The following is a 24,124-nucleotide window of genomic DNA, read 5'->3' on the forward strand; positions in this document are numbered from 1 at the left end:
TTCCTCACCTATGAGAGAGAGAAGGACATATCCAAAACATGTGATACTAAATACTTTCCTCACCTATGAGAGAGAGAAGGACATATCCAAAACATGTGATACAAAATACTTTCCTCAGCTATGAGAGAGAGAAGGACATATCCAAAACATGTGATACTAAATACTTTCCTCACCCTTGAGAAAGAGAAGGACATATCCAAAACATGTGATACTAAATACTTTCCTCACCTATGAGAGAGAGAAGGGCATATCCAAAACATGTGATACTAAATACTTTCCTCAGCTATGAGAGAGAGAAGGACATATCCAAAACATGTGATACTAAATACTTTCCTCACCTATGAGAGAGAGAAGGGCATATCCAAAACATGTGATACAAAATACTTTCCTCAGCTATGAGAGAGAGAAGGACATATCCAAAACATGTGATACTAAATACTTTCCTCACCTTTGAGAGAGAGAAGGACATATCCAAAACATGTGATACTAAATACTTTCCTCACCTATGTGAGAGAGAAGGACATATCCAAAACATGCGATACAAAATACTTTCCTCAGAAATGCATTTATCACATTTAGAAGAGATGTTAGGATAAAATTTAGGTAACTGAACCTTAAAGACATGGGCCCGATGGACGACGTGAAATTGTATTAATAAGTGTTGAGCACCAAAAGAAGATGAATGAACACATTTCAGCAACTTGTTGTTGAAAGTCTTGTTCCCATACTTTAATACCACCTCGGGAACGATCCCTTGATCTTTGAAGTAATCCATCAAGGGGAGAAAGGAATCCTTTATGATTCAGTTTAAAATTATATAATTCCAGAATAAGGTTAGGATCCAAGTCCTGGGGAAGCTTCAAAGCATTAAAGTTCTTTCAAGACCTATGCTTGATCTTCAATGCTTGTTTATTACTGCTCGTGCTTGTGATTTTTGCTAACATTTTGCATTACTTTCTGGCTTTTCTCTGATGTTTGCTTCAGCTTCCACTAATGCCCATGCTTGGCACACTCATTCACGTAAGTTACAAGTCTTTATATAACCTATAACCATTCCATGACTGACTTTTAGTGTAAGCTAAAGATGCACGCTTTTGTGAATGTTATTTCTGTTCAGATAGTAATTCCCCTTTCCGTAATAGTCAGTGTTGAGAGCTCATGACAGGCTTTGTGCTTTTCTACTCTGTCTTATGCATTAATTGAAAAAAAAAACATTTTAAGAAAAATAATTTGTGACCAAAGAGCAGGTTTTACTAAAATGTAGATAGTTCTAAGCTACCTACAGTAATTTCTACTGGAAACGAAACCCATGATAGACTCATTGATTTGAATTTAAAAGTATAACTCATTGAAGTCAAAGTGAATCATTTATTTTTAATTTTTTTTATTTTTCACACTATGAACCATATTAACCAAAATACACACAAACATTTCCCTCTTGAATATAGACAGTGTCATTTTCTCCCCTTTTAAAGTGAATCATTTTGAAAACTGATTAGATTTGAAGTGGAGGGATTCCCCATAAATTGAATCTAAAGCTTAAAAAAATAGTTGCCATCACAAATTGTGAGAATGATGCATTAGGCTCTATGTATCTTCCTCTTCTTACAGCTCTTTACTGTGGAAATAGTGAAAGAGCGATTTATTCATCCAGTTCTCAGTGTTATGACTAAATGTGATCTTCTTTTTCTGTATAGATCAAGGTCTACAATCATCTACAACCTATCTTCTCCTATCAGACATATAACCAACTTTGAATTAAAGATTGTGTCTATTTTCAGCTGACATAAAGGTTGTTTCTACAAGATTGTGTTATTAATATTATGGGTTAAGTGAAAATTTGCTTGGGACCAAATAACCTTGAGAATGAGGGTGGGGAAGTGAAAATGCAGTTAGTGATGGTTTACATTGCAGCTGGCTGGCAGCAATAAAGGATGATGTACTGGATGTGGAGGCTAGAAGGGTAAAAGGTGAGGTCTCGCAGAACTCTTTCTCTGTTCCTTTTGATGGGAAGGTGAAAGCAAAAGTCCAAGAAATGGAGCAAACATGAGAAAGGGCTTCATTGACCATAATAGAAAGCAAATCATTTTTCCTGAGTAAGGAGAACATTTCAGATACCCTGGAATGGAATGAGATGGTACAGTGATTGAAAAAGGGATGGCATCCTTACAAAGACAGGGTGGGAAGAAGTATAGTCTAGATACCTGTAGGAGTCGATTAATTTATAGTAAATGTCAGTGAATAGATTGACTCCTGAGATGGAGACATGTATCCAGAAATGATTAAGAAGTGTTAGAAAAAGACCAGGTAAACTTGAGAATGGATTTCAAGTTAAAAGTGAAGATGATAAAATTCACAAGTTCTGCCAGGCGCATCAATTCAGTTATCAATGTAATGGAGAAAGATTTGTGGAGTGGCCCCACCCCCTCACCTTTATTATGGATGATTCAATCTTTGTACACTTCATCTCCAATCAGGAATGTCTTTTTACAACATAGATACAACCAGACTCTCTCCAACAACACTTGCTCACCTGGCTAAACTTGTTCTGCCCTTGAACCTTTTTTTATATATGGCGCATGAACAAATCTTATGGGCCCTCGCTATGCCGACCTTTTCATTGTTATGTGGAGCAGTCCCTGTTCAAAACCTTTTCCTAGTTGCAATGCATTTCAATTCCCTCCCATTCTGAAACTGACCTGCCCAACCTCAGCCTTACCCACTCCCAGGGTGAGACCCATTGCAAGTGAATATCCACACCTCGTTTCTCTTGGATAGTCCACAACCTAATATTATGAATGTTGAATTTTCCAATTCTGGTAGCCAGAACCCCCTGTGCATTCCTCCCCACCCCCACATTTTTTCTCTCTCTCTATGATCCACTTCCCATTTTTCCTCTTTCCTGTGACCTCCTTCAGCTCTCCGTTGCCTATTTTCATCCTCCTCTTTGTTGCACCCACCAGATCACCTTTCCCATCAGTTTCCTCTGCCCTTCATCTCTTTCTTTATTGGTTCCCATTTCCACCTTCCTTCCTAATCACATTCTACCACTGGTAACCCTTGTGTTCCTGCTTATCACCATTCAGCAACTTGACTTCACCTACACCTTATTCCCCCTTCCCCAACCTCCAATTTGGTTTTATTTTCCATCACTCCTCCTCGGTTCACCTCTCACCCACTGGCCCCTGTGTCACCTCTCCCTCTCTCCACTTTATACTGATTTTACCTCTCCGCTACCAGTCCTGACCATAATCTTTGACATTTCCTGCTCCCACAGATAGAGTTCCACCAAATTATTGCTGAGGAATTAAAGGAGATATTTGTTGTGCAAAACAATGTAATAGTTGAGTCATTCCCTACCAAAAGGAAGATGCATGGTTGTTGGAAGTAATCAGGCCAACCACCTCAGAACTCTGCTTCAGGAGTATATCAGGACAGTGTCCTTGGCCGTCCCTCTTCTGCTGAATCATCATCGACCTTGCTTTTCTTATAAGGTTAGAAGGAGAGAGTGAAGACACCTGCATTTGACATTCAATGGTCTGCCTTGTCAATTCCCTCATCAATATCCAAGCAGGGATTCAGTGCTATATAATGCTACATTTCGGATTAGGACAGAGGTAATGTACCCTTCAATGAGTAACTCACCTCCTGAAAACCCAAAAATTCTCTACTCACTGCAAGGCAAAAGTCATGAACCTGATGGTTCAGGGTTCACTTGCATGGCTGAATGGAGTTACAACTCGAGAACCTCAGCCCTGTCCAATATGAAGTGACCTGCTTGATTGGCAGCCTGTACATTAACCAAAACTTTCATTTTCTTCACTGCCATGACACGCTGCTGCAAAATGTTTCATCCACCAAATTCAAGGACAGTGTCCTCTACCTCTACCTCCAAGAAAGACTTTAGGTAGATGGTTTCACTTGCATATATCCCACTAAGAATAAAAAAAATGAAAATGGGCAATGTTGAATCGAGAAGAAGTGAAATGCAGAAATGCCACTCCTCAACCTTCCAAGATAGCCCATGCCATGGAGATGTGAATGGGATAGATCATTAAAATGGCAAGTTATCAAAATATCAAGACGATCCTTGTAGACTTATCAATGGTCTCCTGCAGGGTAATGTAGTGGTTAGTGCAGTGCTATTATCGCCGGTGACCGGGGTTCGAATCTGGCGCTGTCTGTATGGAGTTTGTATGTTCTCCCCTTCTCTGCTTGGATTTCCTCTGGGTGCTCTAGTTCTCCTTCACCTTTCAAATGTGTATGGAGGTTGTAGGTTAATTGGATGGCATAGGCTCATCGGCCTGTTACCATTGCTGTATGTCTAAATCTTCAAAAAAATTAAAAAGTAATTACCAAAACTTTCTGTTCCTCTTTGTATTTTCTTCTTTGATGCTACCAAGTCTGTGATTTTCATTCCTTAACAAATGTTATTGTAGTTAATTACTTTTAATTGAATTACAGAGATTGATCTGACAATAGCTATTTTATTGTTTCCCACAGTACGCTTTGCACCGTATCGACCTCCAGACATCTCCTTGAAACCTCTTTTGTTCGAAGTACCCAGCATCACTACAGATTCGGTGTTCATTGGGCGAGATTGGCTCTTCCATGAGATCGATACACAGTTAAAATGTGGTAATCCAAGTGTTAACCGAGGAGTAGTGATCATTGGGAATATTGGATTTGGGAAAACAGCCATCATCTCAAGACTTGTTGCCCTCAGCTGCCATGGATCTCGCATGAGGCAGATTGCATCTGATAGTCCACACGCATCGCCAAAGCGTATGTACTTTTTAAAAAAAAAACTTTTATTATGTACATCTGCAGATTTCTTCTGAGAACCTGCATTCTTTTTTGTGCTGAATAAGATGGTTACCGTTGCTCGTTCTACAGTCTTCCCTGTACCCATTATCTCCTTCTCCCTCTTGTCATCTTGTGTCCCCATTCTTATCTCATCTAAGTACTCTTCTAAATCAAAAACAGATGTTCAGAAAGTACTGGGGTCCTACTGCATGTAAATCTTGGGTTCACCCTGAACGTGCTGACCGTTAAACACCTATTTAAACTAATTCCATTTTCCTCTCAGATCCCCACTACTCCCCATATTCTCCTACCACCCACTAGTCCAAGAGCAATTGGCCTTCCATCCAGCATGCCTTTGTATGTGTGTGCGTGTTCCTTGCAGCCACTTCACTTCTTCTTCACCTGCTGTCTCTAATTGAAGAGGTGCTGAGGCCCCAAGATTCCATTAAATATCTTTGCCTCCTATGGATGTTGCGAGACCTGGTGATTTCCTTTAGTATTTCTGTGTTTTCACAAGAAAGAGGACAGCAATGATTAAAATATTTCATTCAAACCTGTGGGATGGATTCCACTTCTCTTCTGTTTCCATCTGCATTAATTTTCTGCCTTATAAAATGCTGCAGATGCTGGAAATCTGCAACAAAATCTGAAAATTTTAGAAATACTCAACGTCAGCTAGCATCTGTGGGCACAGAAACAGAGTTGGAATTCTAAGTAAACCACCTTTCAGCAGCTAGAAGAAATTGAAAATAAAGCCTACTTTAAATTGAATCGGAAATAAAGGTAAGAACAAAAGCCTGTGATAGGACTGAGCTCAGGAATGGTATAGTGTAATGTGACGATGGTGCTGGCTGAAAGAGGGAAGGAAATACTAAAAAATGACAAGAGGTGTGTCCAGAGGAACTGCCAGTAAGAGGAGACAAATCAAACCTGAAATACAGAAGAGGGAGAAAAATTACATGATGCCATGTAAGGTACAAGCCAGGAACAAATGATTTTATGAAGTTATTGAATTCTCTGTTGAGTACTGAGGATGGCATTGTAGTTGGTTGGGAGATGAGATGTTGTTCCTTGAGCTTTGTGGAGCTGAAATAATGCAAGAGGCTTAACTCATAGATGCCAGAGTGGGATGTGGAATTAAACTAACCAGCAACTGGAAGCTTGGGGTCACCCATGTGGATTAAAGGGCTGTTCTGCAGTCACCAAATCTGCTTCCCCAACATAGAGGGGAATGTGAGAATGTATAAACTCCATGCAGTCAGCACTGGAAGGCAAGATTGAACCCATGTTTATGTGAGGCAATAGCTCTTTGTCACAAGTGTGAAGTTTTAATTTATTCAATTAAATATTTTGAATTTAGCGCTAACCAACTTTCAACATTGTTGGCACAAAACATCCTAACTATAGTGAAATCCTGTTTGTTTACTCATTATCCTTCTTCTTTGGCTTGGCTTCGCGAACAAAGATTTATGGAGGGGGTAAATGTCCACGTCAGCTGCAGGCTCGTTTGTGGCTGACAAGTCCGATGCGGGACAGGCAGACACGGTTGCAGCGGTTGCAGGGGAAAATTGGTTGGTTGGGGTTGGGTGTTGGGTTTTTCCTCCTTTGTCTTTTGTCAGTGAGGTGGGTTATCCTTAAGGAAACAAAATCTACTGTTCCTACTTGTTCTGACCTATATGTGACTCAGGCTGATGTGCTTCTGTAATGTTCTATCAAATATTCTGTGGCGTCGTACCACAGAATGTTACCACAGAATATTAAAACAGAATGTTATTAAAATCATGTTGGCATTGACCACATAGAGAACACAGACCTAGCAACCAGCTCGGTCAACCTTGTAAACCTCTCCTTGGGAACATCTTGGGATTAGTCTCTAAATTTAGAGAGCTGTCCTACAATTCATCCAACAGCGTGATTATAGAATCCTTGCACACAGTGTGCTGCGCTCCTCCTTCACTCTCCTGGGTACGTTCTGTTCCAAAGGCTGAGCAGATCCACCCGAGATGGCAGTTCAGTGGTAAACAGACAGCAGTGATGACCATGAGAATCATAAACATTGATTTCCAAAATCGTGATCCTTATTACCCCCTAGCTCTGTTCTTCAAGAGATATATCCGTCCACTCTGTTAGAAGCATTCAAAGATGCAAGGACAAAGCATGTATTCCTTTTGGGGTTCAAACAAAGAGGGTGGCTTTGAAACATCACCAGTGACCTTGCTGGCTGAGTCATGAAGGATGTAGCTGGGAAACTCAATCTGCGGCAGGTGGTGAGTGAAACCACATCTTTATTAGTCTCTCTATTTCAGATCAGCTATGCATGGCCATCGAGAGTCCTGGAGAAAAGGTCCTGTCTTCACATGAAGTATACCCTTTATCATGTAGGCAATATTGGTATTGTACTAAATAGGATCAATTCAGAACAGTTCTGGCAGCTCAAAACTTGTCATCCATAAGGTGCTTGGGCCATCAGCAATATCCACTTCCACTACGTATCACCTAAAGACCTTGCATATCCCTCAGTCCACCAGTCAGCCAATCCAAGTACTAAATCTTGGGCACTATTGACCAGAAACTGAACTGGACCAGCAACATAAAACAGAGGGGCCAGGTCGAAAGTTGGCTTCGTCCATCGTGTCTCATTTCTTGCACCACCACCTACATATTCCCAACAATTTGAGAAGCTCAATACCATTCTGGATAAAACAGCCCAATTGATCAGCACCCCACTTTTATCAGTAAACATTCATTCCCTTTATCATGGCTGCTTCAATAACATGTACATCAGTCACTGAATGTAGCTACTTCAACACCAGTCAAACTTCTCATCTCTCATCTCTATCACGAGACATGGAAGCCTTGTCTCCTGCGATGCTGACATCGAACAAGCAATTTGAAAAAAAGCTGTCTGCACATATCATTTCTCAGAGCCCAACCTAGCTAATTACTGGCCAATCAGTCTAATCAGACATCAGTTAAATTATGAAGGATATTATCGACAGTACCACAGACTCAGATTTGGCTGTGGGAGCCTGCTTCTTTTCAACTCCCCTCCCCCCAGTTCCTTTCCCCTGCTCCACCTGGGTCCATCTGCCCAACACCCACCCTTCCCAATGGTCCCCCTATCCCCTCCCTATCTGTCCACCATCCTCCCTTATCTGGTGCCACTCATCATCTTTCTGACAATCTGATGCCCTTTGTTACCCCCAGCTCCTGTTGGTGTCTCTGCCATTCTCGCCCCACCTGCCCATCAACCTCCTCAACTGGATTCACCTTCGGGTTGCCAGCTCCTGCCTCCCTCCTTCCATCACTTCTAAACTGGTTATATCCACTTTACTCTCTCAGCCCTGATGCACGGTCTCAAGCCAAAATATTGACCTATCTTTCTCCCTCCACAGACGCTGCCTGACCTGCTGAGTTCCTCCATGAGTTTGTTTTTTGCTTCAGATTCCAGCATTTACAGTCACTTGAGTCCATCCAAACTAAGTTTTTTTGCATTATGGCAATTCCAGTCAATATTAGTAGAGTTCAAATCCCTCACTACCATTTTCCTGTCTATGATTTGTTTATATATCTGTTGCTTTACTTTCTGCTGACTATTGGAAGGCCTATGTGACCCCAGCAAAATAATTGCCCTTTTTTTAATTTCCTATGTTCTATTTGGTCTCATTGGATGATCCCTCCAGGATATCTTGTCTAAGAACTGCTATCATGTTTTCCTGGATCAGTCGCGACCTCCCCCTTTTTCCATTTATGTTTGTCACACCTGAATTTTCTGTACACTGGAATATTAAGCTCCCAGTACTGCCCTTCCCTCAACCATATTTTTATGATTGCAGTGGCATCACGATTCCATGTGCTAATCTGTGCACGAAGATCATCTGAGGCTCCTTGCATTAAAGTAAATGCAGTTGAACCTGATAACCTTCCCATCCTGCTCTGCCCACTGGACTTGCCTATTTTCTATCAAGCTGCTGTGCCTCTCACCATCCCCACCCAGCAAATTAGTTTAAGCCCTCCTACATAGCACAAGCAAATCTCCCCACAAGGGTATTTGTCCTCACTGAGCTGAGGTGCAGCCTGTCCTTATAAACTAAAAGCGTGCGTACCATTCAGGAACATTCAGGAGAGCAGATTGGGGAGGTGACGTGACTATATATGGTTGGGAGTTCAAAATGGTAAAATAGCTTTTGAAGTTGTTCTTTTTTTTTGAGTAGCTAACTGGTCCTTAAAAATGTAAGTGAAAATTACAACGCTAAGAACCAAAATGTTGTACTGATGGTGGAACTATGAAGTGATTTCTTTGCCATGTGCATCTTGGCTCCCCAGACCTGCAGCACTATACCAGCCTTTTTCATGCCAAATGTTATGCAGTCCATCTTTTCCTGATAGTTTTAAATTCTGTACTAAAATAACAATTTCACCTTGGCAACTTAAAGCAGAAAAAAATAGCAGTTACCTTGGGACTTTTGTTCTCAAAGTTGAACTGTCAGATCACTTGAATGAAGGAACTTTGAGTTAAGTGGAATGGATTATACCATTTCAACAGGGGAAGTTACTAAACAGACCAGGAATCTGTTTCTCCATCTCGTAGTCTGATACTTAGGCCTATTTTTGAGGTCTGTGCATTTTAGCCAGGTCAGCTGTTTTTGGAATAATTATTCACCTTTTTTTCTTAGTCTTGTCTTAATTGAAGTGTGTGTTTGTTTGTCTGGAGCAGAAAGGGTTCATGTCTTCACACAGCTCTTGTTTAACAAATAGTATCAACACAACAGACTTTGAAAGATGAAAAGCAGTTGGAAATAAAATGAAAAGCAGCTGTTGGTCAAATACTGAACATCTCTCAATCTGTTCCGTTGTTTCTTTTGTTTAATAAGGATTTCCAGTTGGTGTCATTACCAGATCAGTTTAAATATCTGTACAAAGCTCAAAAGGAATGAGGATAATCGTACACTCTTTCAAGATGAAAGCAAACACTAATTCTAAACAGAGACAGCCTCTGTAAAATTGACTGTTGTCTGTTTGTTCAATAAATAAAGATATTTTGCAAATACTTTCTCAAAAGTGCATGACACATCCTGGGATTTATGAATGAACGGTTTGTGGGTTACACTACCGAAATCGCATGCCGTCTTGCGAATTAAGATGATCGGTTATTGGCTCTGAGACATTTATTTCAGGTAAAAGACCAAACCTCCCCCCACCCCCCCACCTCCATTTGGCTCTTATAAGATGACATTATGATTTTTATTTTCAATCTAAAAATGTGAAGTTTAAATTCAAACAGCATGTTCACTTCAGTGTTGTTAATTTTGGATTTTCTAAAAATGTGACTTTTCCAACTAATGCACATGAACTTCCCCCATCGGAGTGTCAAGATGAGCAGGTTTGAGGAGATAAACAGGAATAATAAATCAAAATAATGTTTCTGTTAATCACATCAAAATTGTGAGCTATGGAGTTGCATTAGGGTGGATGTTGATAAACTTTTAATCAAAAGGATTGGAAGGTACAAAATTTTGAAATTTTTATGAAATAATACTACTCATTTTTAATTCATAGTTCATTTCAAGAAAAAAATAATTTTGATTTGTTTCTTTAATTAATTCTGTAATGGGCCCAGAGGACTCCAAAACCCAGCAGCAATAGAAATTCACCCAAACAGATGATTTACTTAAAAGTATTTTTAATTTTCTTTAAACATAAAAACAACCTTTAACTTATTGCTATTAACTTAACCTAACTTAACCCCCTTCTAATTCAAAGCACACATGTATGCAATGTGTAAAGTTCTTTGATTCACAGTCCAATCTCACTTCCCACTCCTCCAAGTTCACCGGTATCGGGCAGTTCTTATACTGTGCACAGAATTTAACATTTATGAATTTTCACCGGGCTCTAGTGCTTAAAGGTAATTGGTTACCACTCAGGAAGGTTCTTGTTGGTTTCAGAGAGAAATTTGTTGCTTGTTGGACGCACACAAACTGATTCCCTCCGATCAGCCATTTCATTGTCTTTCCAAAGAAACTTGCCCCATCAGGTTTTTCCAAATGATAACTCCTTTTTCTGCAGGTCCTGACAGAGTTCCTCTTGTTTCCCTCTTGATTCTTGAAACAGTCTAGCCAGCCATTTTCCTCTTGTATGGCCACAAGGGATTTCAATAGGCTGAACTCAGAACTCACAACCTGTCTGGAAAATGGGGTTTCAACAAGCTGCTCGCTTGCCATGACTGCAGAAACCAGTTTTCTCTCTCTCTCTTAGAGAAAGCCTGTTTGGTCTTCTCTCTCTCTCTCTCTCTCTCTCTCTCTCTCTCTCTCTCTCTCTCTCTCTCTCTCTCTCTCTCTCTCACTCTGCATGCAAAAACCACATGACCTTAGAACAGCAAACTGCAACCAGACAAATTGCAGCACTGGACCCTGTTCAGCTGTTGCTTTCAAAACAATCCGTTACTCCACAACATGTCCAATTAACACCTACTTGTGAAGTCTCTATAGGCATTCTTCAAAGTTTTTGTAAAGGCCCTCGAAGCCTGGACTGTCTGGCTTGAACAGAGCTCTGGAATTTTAAATTAGATCTGTTTTGTGAAGTGTTTGTTTGTTTGTGACCTACACTACTCCCACGATCTATCTCCTTCAAAAACATAACTATATACCAATATAAAATATGTATAATCCATCACAATTCAAAAATAAAGAACAGAAATTAATTATTGTTCATTTAATGAGTTAAAGAAAATGAATAAAGCTGTTGCCACAGGGTTTCATTTAAGTGATCAACTTCTATTGTTAATGCAGTGCTTAATATCATGTTCAATGATTCAAGTTGAGTTTTTAAAAAGATGGCAGTGCACCGCAGATGTTGTAGCGGCAGTGTTGGCTTTGATGCAGACCTGGGAGAATGGAGACACAACCCACCCATCCCACTCCTAATGCTCCCTACAGGTGTTAAATGTCCTGTTAGTGGTGGTGTTAAATGAAAATCCTGCAGCCATGGGTCTGTGCCCAAGATGGCAGCGCCTGTGCTCGGCTGCGACCATAAGGCGCTGCAGACTCCAATAGAGCAGTGGACCGGAGCAGGGCACCAGAAACAGAAGGTGAAGCAGAGGAGACAACCTTACTGGGTAGGCGACCACATCAGCAGATCATCGAGTGGCTCCGCGGCTGCGGGCAACTTATGATCAGGGTACCCGCACAGGCTGTGGGCTGCTGGAGACTGGCTCATGGTAAACAGGTATCGGAGCTCTTGAAGGACCTTGGGGGCTGAAGATTTGGATCTAGAGCTTAGATTGCCACTGGATTGAAATTTTCAGGCATGTGTGTGGCTGCAGAGGCTGTGTGAGCACTGGAGGCAAATCCACGGACACTCGGAGACTCTGAAGGGACTCCTGCTTCTCTTTTTCTCATACTGGAAGGAACGCCGTGCAAAATGAATGATGGACTCTTTATTTGCCCTACACCAAGCAGAAGGCTTGTTTGAGTAATATTACATGTTCTGTACTATTTCATACCAACAAAGGAATTTTGAATTGAAAATGAGTGTAGGATATGCTAAACTAGGCATAAATACTTATGCTCTCCAAGCAGATCCTCCAAGATGGCTACCTTCTGACTCCCTTTTTCCATCCCTCTTGGCCAGTTAAAGATTTTAAATGATTGCTTCTCATGCATTCAGTCATAATGTAGAGTTCAGGATGTGAGTATCCTTCATTTGCGTCGATTCCTCTTTTTGAAGCAGAAATATGGTTCCATTATTATGATTTTTAAAAATTGGAAAGTTTAGGCAGAATATCTAGGCCACACTGTACCAAGTATAAGGAAAGAAACATAATGGGAAATCCTTGCCCAAACAGTGTGAAAGGAAAAAGAGAGAAATTCATTTTTTGAGCTCACTTTGACGAGGCCACAAATTTGTTCTCCTCATACACTGTTGTTCTCTTTTTACTATAGATGTAGAATGCAGCAGAGATCTACCACTTACCCAGCCATCTCAAGGACACCCCTCCATTTCCAGTGGGAGCTGCCCAAGCACACCTGAACTCCGTCGACGTCAGGAGGAAACGATGAAAAGACTGGCTACCCAGGTACAAAGAGGCTTGAAATGTGATGGATATTTAATAGTCTCTCTACTATCAAGCAAGACCTTTTCTGCTTGTCTTCCTTTGACTGGTGGTCTTTCGCAGGGGGTCGGTGTTGGGTCCACTAATGTTAATGATTTGATTAATGGTTTTCTGACCAAGTTTATGGATGATACAAAGTGGAGATTTGGGTTGTATTGAGAAAGCAGAGAGTCTGCAGAGGGACTTGACCTAGTTGGGAGAATGGTCAAAGAAGTAGCAGTTGGAATACAGCATCAAGAAATATATGATCATGCACTTTGGGGGAAGCAATAAGAATGCAGATTATTTTCTAAATGGGGAGAGAATTTATAAAACCGAAGTCCAAAGGGATTTAGGAGTCCAGAGATAGGATTCCTAAAGGTTAACTTTCAGGTTGAAACAGTAGTAAGGAAGGCAACTGCAATGATAGCATTCCATTTGAGAGAACTAGAATTTAAAAACAAGGATGAAATGCAGAGATTTTATAAGGTGCTGGTAAGATGCATTTGAATACTGTGAACAGTTTTGGGTCCCATTTCTAGGAAAAAATGTGCTGATTTTGGAGAAGGTCATGAGGAGGTTTACGAGAATGATCACAGATTGAGAGGGTTAGTGTATGAGGAATGTTTGATGTCTCCGGGCCTATTCTCACTGGAATTTAGAAGGATGAAGGAGGGGATGGCAATTTCAAAATCTGCTGAATACTGAAAGGTCAAGATAGAGTGGACGTGAAGACGTTTCCTGCAGAGGGAGAGTCCAGAACCAGAGGCCACAGTCTCTAAATAAAAGCATGTCCCTGTAGAAGAAATGGAAGAAATTTCTTCAGCCAGAGGATCGTGAATCTGTGGAATTTGTTGCCATAGTTGTCCATGGTAGATTTAAAATGGAGTTGATGAAGGTGTCAGAAGTTATGGAGAGAAGCAGGAGAATGGGGTTGAGAGGAAAAATAGATCACTCACGATTCGAATGGTGGAGCATACTCAGTAGACTGAATGGCCTAATTCTGCTCCTACATCTAATATTCTTAGTTCATGTTTCATATTCTATCAGACCAGAGTGGTTGCCTGATCATATATTTTATAGCTTAGGAACCATTACATGTCCTTATTTGTGAAAGTATGAATGATGCTGCTTAGTAAAGCTAAGCGGACGAGTAGGCATTTTAGAAAGACGAACACAAGCTTAAATGTATTCTTGTCATTGTTGATTGTTCTGTTCTTTCATATAGCAGAAGAATTAATCTTTGCAATGATTGCAAAGAACTGGCCTCAGCAATTCACAGAAATCCATTTATCTTGCAGAATTTTGTTGTGTAACGTTAAAGTAGCACAAGTTAATTTACAAAACACCAAACTCTGATATTGATAACCTGGAAATATCTAGTTTTCTATATATCCTTCTTCAATTTTCCCTCCTCCCAGTAGCCCGAAAATAGGTGCAGGTGAATGAATGCATCTGTCCACACACAGCCACGTACTTGTTTAAGGGAGATTGCTTCTCAAAAGTAGGACTTCTGTAACATTAAATACAGTTTTTTGTGTGAATAGCAAGAGAATTAATTCAAATATGATTTGCATTTATTCCCAATGGCCTGGTGAAATGGAATTCGAGTGCATTACTTCACTGTGCAATGACAGTGATACTTGTGTGGAGTGATTTTTTTTTTGTCCAATTGTTTACAGCTCTATTCTGTACATGTTCTTTTACAGTCAGTGAGTGGTACAATATTGTGTGCATGTTCTTAAAATTTAAAAATAAAAAAAAGATACTCGAATATTAAAAAGGTATTAATTACTGAGCTGTTCACTCTTGCATTCAATGCTCCTGACTAAAATATGAATTAATAAATAAGAGTTGATATATCTGCGCAAAATAAACCAGGCTATTAAAATGCTGCCACAGCAACTTTAATAACATTAAATAATATCTAGTGTTCTTATGTCGGGGCTTTAGAGGGCAAAACTTCCCAAGATGTTTTGCTGGAGCATTTTTGTCGCTGACCAAAAGCTTAGTCAAAGAGATAAAAGTGGAGCCCACATTAATTTAAATTTTAAAAAAATTTAGACTTGCAGCACGGTATCAGGCTTCGGCACACAAGTCCATGCCACCCAGTTACACCCAATTAACCTACAGCCCTAGTACGTTTCGAATGGTGGAAGGATTCGAGAGCTCCCGGGGAAAACCCACGCAGACATGGGGAGAACATACAAATTCCTTACAGACAGCTCAGGATTTGAACCCCACTCCCAATTGCTGGCGCTGTAAAGGTGTTGCGCTAATAGCTACACTAACGGTGCTGTTGTTTTGGAATTTCTGAAGCCAGAAATGGAAAAAAGATTAAAGAGCTGAAAATTGTCCCAGACCACAGACAGTGTCGGGATAATTTAGGCACATCGCTTACTACCAAGTAGGACTGGGGCAGCAGTGTTTACAAAAGGTAGAAATAGAATGCAGATTTGTGAGGGATACCTACAGAAAACCTTTGGCATTGAAAGAAAATCAATTACTGGTGGTTTTCCTGGTTTATACTCTTGGCTTGTTATCAGCTGAAATGAAAAACTGTCATTTGAAGCAGTTATCCTGAACAACGTAGGTGAAAGAGAATGTCATCCCCTCCTTCATCCTTCTAAATTCCAGTGAGAATAGGTCCAGAGACATCAAATACTCCTCATACACTAACCCTCTCACCCACAAACTGGACAAAACACAAGTCAGAAAAAGAAATCTGTATATGGACATTTTAGCCCTCATCAACTGAAGAGAAAGTTTGCTGAGTGAACTGTGAAAATGACAGAAGTTCCAAAAGAGGGATTGACAGCTGCTGAAGACATCATCTTGCTGCACAGGCTATTTTTATAATGAGAATGAGACTGGGGAACTAATAGGAAATGGCAGTAACTATGAGCAAGTATTTTTTTAAATCAGCCCTTCATCCCAATAATGATGAGGAACCTGGATGCAAAAGGAAAGATGAAAGAATCTCGTCATGATCATTGGAGAGAAGATGTTTCGCAAGCTAATTAGATGAATGGCTGTCGGAACCCCTGGGCCTGATTGGCTATGTTCTAGGATACTGATTCTCACTTGATTTTTGCTCCCAAGGACCACGATAAGAATTCCTTTAGTTACTGCAGACCATCTAGAGCAAGCTCATGGGCCACCAGCTGAGGGGGAGAGGCAGCATTGTCAAGCCCCTTCTCAACACCAATGATATTTTTGTTATGAGGAGAAATCTGTGTTGAGCATTTTCAGTACTTTGGAGAAGAGTAGAGTTCACTCCTGTCCACAGTACAAACCAGATTACTCGAAGGAAACCCATGTGGACACAGGAAGAGTGTTGGGATCGAACCCGTGTCGCTGGCGCTGTGATAAGTATTGCGCTAACCGTACCACCCGATGTGAAAATCCAAGACAGGGCACAGAAAAGCTTTACTAGAAAGGATGCAGTCATTAGGCATTTAATCTGCAAGGTTAGATTGAAGAAGCTTTAGCAAAGAGGATGTTAAAGATTTGATTGCATCCACAATATCATGACAGATTTAGAACAATTTATAAAGCTATTCCTATTAACAAATGGGTCAGAGATCAGGGGCACAAACGATGGACTGAAAATGCAAGGGGATTACGAGGAGTGGTTGTGATTTTGAACATGTCTCTGAAACCCTGGGGGATGCAGTCAATCAGGCCATTGGAAAAAGGGACAGGATAGCCTCTCGAGAGAAAAAAATTATACATACATCTAAAGTTATATATTAATATATATTACGCCTAATAATTTGGTGATTCTGTGATTTATGATTAGCAAACTGCTTAGTCCTGGTCATCCAAAGTAGAAAATGAGTTACCATAAAATGTTTCTCTATTGCTTTTTGTTTCTTATACTAATTTCACGCCAAATTTTCCTCCTGCCTGAATGTCAGTTATGAAGCTACAATGTTACCTTTGGTACTGACTGAGAAAAAAAGTTTTTCATTTCTAAATTTAAACGAGCCTAGAGAATTCAAGTACAAAGTATTGATCCCAAAATAAATGACCTCAATTGACAGCAAAGCCTGAGGAGCACCTCATTCTTTCACCACCCCATAAAACTGCTCTCAGCTGTTCTTACATTTTTGTGATCTTTTGTTCATTTCTTTTCCCATCTCTGAATCATGGAGTGAAATCAGGGACTGACCATTGTTTATTCCTAATTCCTTAATTGTCAGATGGATTGATTCCTCCAGCAGAAACTTGATGAGGCTGTGCCAACATGGCAGAGGTGAAAGCTTCATCAGTTATAGATAATTTTATCACTAAAATATTAATTTTGGTAATTCCTGAAGCATTGGAGTAATGGGAAGAGCCCGAAAGAAGTGCACAGGCCAACAGATCATAGATGGATAATGGGAGGGCAGAAGAGAAACAAAACTGAGAGGTGATAGGAGGAGAGGGGTGGTTCTCTAAATGGAGAGGGATGAAGGTGGGGAGCTGGAGAAAAGAAAACAGGGGTAGAGAGAGAGAGAGAGACAGAGACAGGAGGGGTTTAACAGAAACTGGAGGAGTTGATCTTGATGCCATCTGGTTGGATGTTTTCTCTCCAATTTGTAGGTGGCCTTATATTGACAGTGCATGCCATGGACAGACACATCAGTGTGGGAATGGGATGGCCATTGCCAGACCCCCTTTATTTTGGTGGACAATGTAAAGATACTCAATGAAACGATCTCTCATTCTGCGTCCATTCTCTCTGAGGAGTCCACAATGGGAGCACTGGATTCAGTTGATGACCCCTGCAGATTCACAAGTGAAGTTTTGCTTCACTTGAAAGGACTGTATGGGGGAGAGAATAGTAGGGAGGAAGGAGGTGTGGGTGCAAGTGTAGCAATTCCTGCAGGTCATAGAGGTAGGTACCAAGGGTGCAATTGGTGGGAAAGGATAAGTGGATGATGGAATTGTGGAAGGAGGAGTCCCTGTGGAAGGAGGAGTCCCTGTGGAAGGTGGAGAGGGGAAGTATTGTTGTATTTGGCAATGGGAAACTGGTAGCTTTTATTTCAGAATGAGAAGTAGACAATAAAATTTGATGGAAAAGTTAACTTTATCTGATTTCCACCCCCCCCCCCCCCCCAGGAACCCCATAATTTTCATTCATTCTCTCCTCTCCCCCTCTACTATTCCCTCACTTATTGCATCAGTGTTTCAATGCAGCGGGTGGGCATTATTCTTTCAGACCACTGTGCTGTGGTCTCTTGTACAGCCCCATTCTAGTTCACAGTGAATGACAACCACAGAACAATACCACCTGTATTTTTCAAAAACTCACCTTCACTTGCATTAGTTCTGACAAGTTACAATGTCAGGATGTTGTCGTGTTCCTTCACCACCAGACGATAACTGACACATGATAATATTTTTCATTTGGTGCTTGAAATGTTCATTATGATTGCATCAGCCTTCACAATGTCAAAAAAAATTAAAGCTTGTATTTGGCTAACCAGTAGTCAATTTTAAATGTGTAATGCTTCATTTCATGAAAGCATGCTAGTATTTTGGAAGCAGAGCAAAACAAATAAATGAGTAACAATTTCAGGGGAAATATTAAGATCTAATAATAAAATATATATATATATCAATTTCAGGCCATATACACTGGCAGATCCCATGAAGAGTAAATTATTCCCAACCACAGCTTTTGTTCCAAAATGAATTTCTCCAAAAATAACATTTTGCATCCAACTTGGTGCCATTTATTTCAGATTTTGCCTATTTAGTTGATCTCATAGTCAACTGAGGAAGTTTTAGAAAATTGCTTATTGAGCTTCTCTTTCCAGGTGGTAGCCTACCATTACTGCCAAGCAGACAATGCCTATACCTGCTTAGTTCCAGAGTTTGTACACAATGTGGCAGCTCTCCTTTGCCGATCACCCCAACTTATTGCCTATCGGGAGCACCTCCTTCGAGAACCACATTTACAGAGTATGCTCAGCTTGCGATCTTGTGTTCAAGATCCTATGGCATCATTTAGAAGAGGAGTCCTGGAACCACTTGACAACTTGCGTAAAGGTAAGTCAAATTCTCTAAGGATTTCAAGGAATTACATGTGAAGCATTTCTTTGGCACAGTTCTGTGAAGCACTGTAGAAGGATGTACACAGAAACTCATCCTGATATAGCTGATCTCAACTGTACTTCAAAAGGATGTGGCATCACTGCTAGATGGGGTTGTAAAGAGAGCTTTTAGCATATTGGCCATATATCAAAGTACTGGGTACCAGAGTTGGATGTTCCCGTGAAGCTCTATAAGACATTGCTGAGGCCAAATTTTGAGTTGAGTGCAATTTTTGTCAACCAACTACAGGAAAGATATCAATAAGATTGAAAGATGGCAAAGCGATTCATTTGGATGACGCCGGGACTTCAGGAACTGCGTTACAGTGAAAAATTAAACAGGTTTGGACTTTATTCCATGGAGTGTGGAAGAGTGAGGGAAGATTTGATACTGCCACTGAGCTTAGGTGAGATAGAAACCAGAGAACATGGTTTCTGGGTGTAAAGAGAAAAGGTCAGGGGGAACTTCTTCACACAGAGGGTGGTGGGAGTGTGGAACTAACTGCCAGCTGAAGTGGTGAATACAGGCTCACTTTTGATATTTAAGAAAAATTTGGACAGGTACATGGATAGGAGCAGTATGGAGCACAATGGACTGGATGCAGGTCATTGTGACTAGGCAGAATAATATATGGCACAGACTAAAAGGGCCAAAGGGACTGTTTGCTGTAATGTTCTATGGAAGCTGTTATTTTGTCAAAAACTAAGGAAGGAAGGATCACTCGGATGTAAAATAGAACTGTTTCTTGTACTTTCTGGTAAGCCATGACTAAGCTGCCTGACTTGTTCCACCATCTTTAATCTAGACATGGAGAATTACAGGGTCAAATATTGAAAGAGTGCCGAGAAGATTTACAAGGATGTTGCCAGGATTTGAGGAGCTGCGTTAAAGGGAAAGGTTAAGTCAGTTAGGACTTGATTTTCATTCTGGTTGATTTAATCTGATTTACCACAGTTGTTCATGCACAATCTCTTTCAACTAGCTGGATGACTCATGAGAAATGGAAGTGTCACTTCGGCAAGCTGAAATAACATTTCACAGTTGTGCACTTTGGCTCATTGTTGATATAACTGCAACATGCGTCAAATGTGCCTTACCTCAAGTAAAAATGTAATGTTAATGTCAAATGTCGAAATGAAAAAGTGCTGGATCCCATTAGACTGGTAATTCCAAGTTTGACATTCCAAATCAAAAAATATTGTGTCTTCAGTAAAGTTTGCAATTGAATTCTCCCATCTGTGATAACTTTACCCAGTCATAATAATTAAACATGGAATATATTCTACCATTAACTCTCATCGCAAGCTCTAAATGTGGCCAATCTCTAGTGGCAAAGCATTTGAAAATCTATCTTTAAGTCTGTTGTTAGAATTACCAGATAATAACCTACTTATTTCTTTAAAAGGGAAAGGTGAGCAGTTTGAGACTTGCTTGATTCATTCAGGTTTTCCCTTTGTGTTTCTTCATGTGGGAATATTTATATATGTTCAGCCATTTAAGTTCCCAAATAGTATTATACATGTGTTGTAGTTCTGTTAAAGTTAATTGCGTGGTGGTAATCCTGATGCTTCATGTTGCTAACAATGAAGGTGTCCAATAATTGCTACATGGTCTTTCAAATAAAATAATGGGGAAATCTTCTGCTAACATCTGCATAGATGTGTTGGCAGATCAGACTGCATCCTGGCTGTCCCTGAGAAGAGGCTGAGGTACAATCTACCCTTCAGCAGATCACTGAACATGGGACAGACACACTACACTGCCTTTATTGGACTCCTCATGGAATCCAGCATGGATTTCCCAGATCTCGGCAGAAAACCAGCTCATTCAACCCACAGCAGAAGATTTTTCTTTTGTTAAAAAGTGGTTTAAAATTGCACTTTGTGTAACTTGGATAATTATTCACTACCAGGACCATGACTTTGTTCTGTGGGCACTTGAAATGCATGGGAGAAATAGGGTGCTGGGACATAGATAGATAAAGCTTTTTATTTTATTTCATTAAATTAGATTAAATGTTTTTAAATATGAGTGTTTAGTGTTTTGATATTTATTTAACTAGTCCCAAGTGATGGTCAGGACATTGACAAATATTGATGATAGTGACAGCTAGTGAGTGTGATGGGGCAAGCTCAGCCACTAGTGGTCAAAACCATTCTGCCAGCCATGCACGTGCAGGCAAACACCCACACTAGCCTTGAGCATGGTCTCACCATCAACTCGGCTTGCTGTGCCACCGATCCATCCCACTGCCTTTTACCCTCAGCTCAAATACCAACAATAGACAGCCGTGTATAGACGTTAAATGCTTTTCAAGATTTTTTTTCTTTTTGATAGATTCAATTAATTTTCTGCTTCCGAAGTTGAACAAAATGTAATTTTAAACCAATTTTTTGCAACAAAAAAATAACTTGAATATCAAAACTATTTTGAACATGAGGGATCTGAAAGTTAAGAATTTAATTTTTGTTTCAGAGCGAAAAATTGCAGATGAGGATTACATTGTGCTAATCGATGGGCTGAATGAAGCGGAGTTCCACAAACCAGATTATGGGGACACGATTGCGTCATTTCTCATTAAAATGATTGGAAAATTCCCATCGTGGCTGAAGTTGATAGTTACAGTTCGCACAACTCTCAAGGTATGTTTATTTGGCAATATCTAAAAAAACATACGTGTTAGGGAGCAGAAAACTTGGCCTTTGTTCTCTGCCATTTAATATGAAAACGGATCTGATTGTAACCCAATCCTGTCAACCCACAATACCCACTCAACCCTTGCTTATCAAATATCCACCTACTTCTGTCTGAAAAATATTCAAAAGCCCTGTTTCCACAATATTTGAGAAAGAGTTTGGAAGACATTCAGCCATCTGGGAGTAAGAAACTTGTCCCATCTCTCTCTTAAATGAGTGATCCCTAATTTTAGAGCAAATTTCCTCTCCATATCCACCTTGCATTTAAATTACAGCATGGTAGAAGCCGATTCTGGCAATTGAAACCCTAGACTGTTCAATTAAATCCAAATAACTGACTGATCCCGTACTTTTTTGAAGGGTGGGCACCCAAAGCCAACCTACATGGGACATGGGTCGAATGTACAAACTCCTAACGGACAGTGACAGATTTGAACCCAGGTTGGCTGGCCCTGTAATAGTGTTGCACTACCTGTCAGCAAGCTGAGTTGAGACTTATCAAGATTAATATGCTTCAACCAAGTAATCTCTCTAATTTCTAAACTCTAGTAGATACAAGCATAATTAGTCCCTCATAAGATGCATCCATTTCAGGTATTGATCTCTTAAATACTTTCTAAGTTCTCATTTCCTAAGTAGGGAGATTAATAATGTACACCTATTTTTCAAGTGGTGGTATCACCAATACTGCATGTAACTGCATGTACCTTTATAGTTTGCATTCAATTTCCCTCATAGAGTTTCTTAACTATTTGCAATGCCAGTATTCTTGGCTTTTGTGGATCGTGCTCTCGGACACTCAGATTCCTCTGGTTCATTATAATTTATTTTCGCAAAATTTCACATTTCCTACATTATTATTCTCTGTTTCCTTCTGGCCTCATGACGAATTACTTATATCCTACATGATATGCAACACTTCTTGTTGATTTGTGGTATCATTTTTTTTCTCACCGTGAAAATAACATTTGTTTCAAAGCCAGGATGAAATGTGTTGGTATAGAACAAATTAAGTTTTGCGCATTGCACTTGGTGTTAATAAGGAACCAGGCACATCTTGATTTCACTTTCAGATATGGTTTGCCTATTAACTATTTTTAAAAATTTGCTTTGCTGAGTCTCAGCATATTCTTAATAGTGTATCTTAATCAGAAAATTATGTGTCTTAAAATCTACCTCTATACTCAAGTGTAACTCTTGGTCGAACCCTTATGTGATCCCACTTCTGATTTGAAATGTTTCATTATGTTAGAGTGCAATGTAAATGCAAATTGTTTCTGGCTGCTCACCACCTGACATTTACGAAGTAAAATACGCAAGTCTGCAGACAAGGTGGTACCACACGTTGATGAAGGGCTCAGGCCCAAACCGTTGCTTACATATCTTTATCTTTGCTACGTAAAGTACACGGTTTGACCTGCTAAGTTTCTCCAGCATTGACATTTATAAAGTAACTGGTCATGTCCTGGCACCGCCTCACAAAATATCCTCCTTATTGATTTAAATTGCATCATTTTACATGATGGCGTTTGACTAATTGAAGCTGGATTGTTAGTCCAGTCACGCGCCCACAAGACAAGTAGTCCTACAGTCAGAGGAGAAACCTTACTCCCAGATGGCTGAATGTCTTCCAAACTCTTTCTCAAATATTGTGGAAACAGGGCTTTTGAATATTTTTCAGACTGAAGTAGATGGATACTTGATAAGCAAGGGCTGAATGGGTATTGTGGGTTGACAGGATTGGGTTACAATCAGATCCGTTTTCATATTAAATGGCAGAGAACAAAGGCCACGCTCTCACTCAGTGTCTGCATGCAGACTTCTGATAACGCTTACCTTTGTGGAAGCTCTATGACTGCCAAGTCAGTCTCCACACTCCCAGCGAAAGGTTGGTTACCTGGTTCAAATAAAAGTGGACTTCCTTGTGTTTGGGGAAATGAAGATGAGTAACGAAACATCACTTTTATGAAAAGAGAGAAAAGGATAAATTTAGCAGGAAATGTTGTCAAAAAGCATCATGGTTATTTTGGAGCACAGAAATTTAAAAGGCCAAAAGAGACTATTTTGTCTTCTGATGTCCATAGCATCTTTAGCTTGTATCCTTTATATTATAGAACTTTTATCAGGTATATTTCAACAAGGCATATTGAATGCAGTGGGAATTTCTGTCTCCCAACACCAGCTCCTGATTGAAGTGCCAGTTGATGAAGTAGACAAAGACAATGTGGTCAAACAATAATCATGGCTTTTATTAGCAGAAACTAATGGTACAATAATTTAAAAAAAATGGGTGCATACACAGTTATACCCAAGGGGAGTGTCTTTAATGGTAGAGGCAAACCGAAGGGAAGACTGACAGCTCAGCAGAAATTCACCACACTGATACCCCCTGGTTTTGGTTTGAAAACATTTTTCCAAATTCCCTTTGAATTGTTCTAGCACCATC

General features: G+C 40.1%; 1 protein-coding gene across 30 annotated transcripts in view; it reads left to right on the plus strand.

Moving 5' to 3' along the window:
* The window catches only part of LOC138746747 (protein TANC2-like), a 502,350-nt gene that overhangs the window by 362,203 nt on the left and 116,023 nt on the right, over positions 1 to 24,124 (plus strand). For 27 of the 30 annotated variants that reach the window (XM_069905106.1, XM_069905108.1, XM_069905110.1 and 24 more), the window contains 5 exons: positions 985 to 1,020; positions 4,504 to 4,785; positions 12,750 to 12,883; positions 18,706 to 18,937; positions 21,458 to 21,624. In XM_069905106.1, the coding sequence (XP_069761207.1) occupies positions 985 to 1,020; positions 4,504 to 4,785; positions 12,750 to 12,883; positions 18,706 to 18,937; positions 21,458 to 21,624 (851 nt within the window). The remainder of the gene's footprint in view (positions 1 to 984; positions 1,021 to 4,503; positions 4,786 to 12,749; positions 12,884 to 18,705; positions 18,938 to 21,457; positions 21,625 to 24,124) is intronic. The other 3 variants (XM_069905122.1, XM_069905113.1, XM_069905114.1) reach the window with 1 other exon arrangement.

This window comes from Narcine bancroftii, chromosome 12 (assembly GCF_036971445.1).
Source record: "Narcine bancroftii isolate sNarBan1 chromosome 12, sNarBan1.hap1, whole genome shotgun sequence".
Lineage (NCBI taxonomy): Eukaryota > Metazoa > Chordata > Chondrichthyes > Torpediniformes > Narcinidae > Narcine > Narcine bancroftii.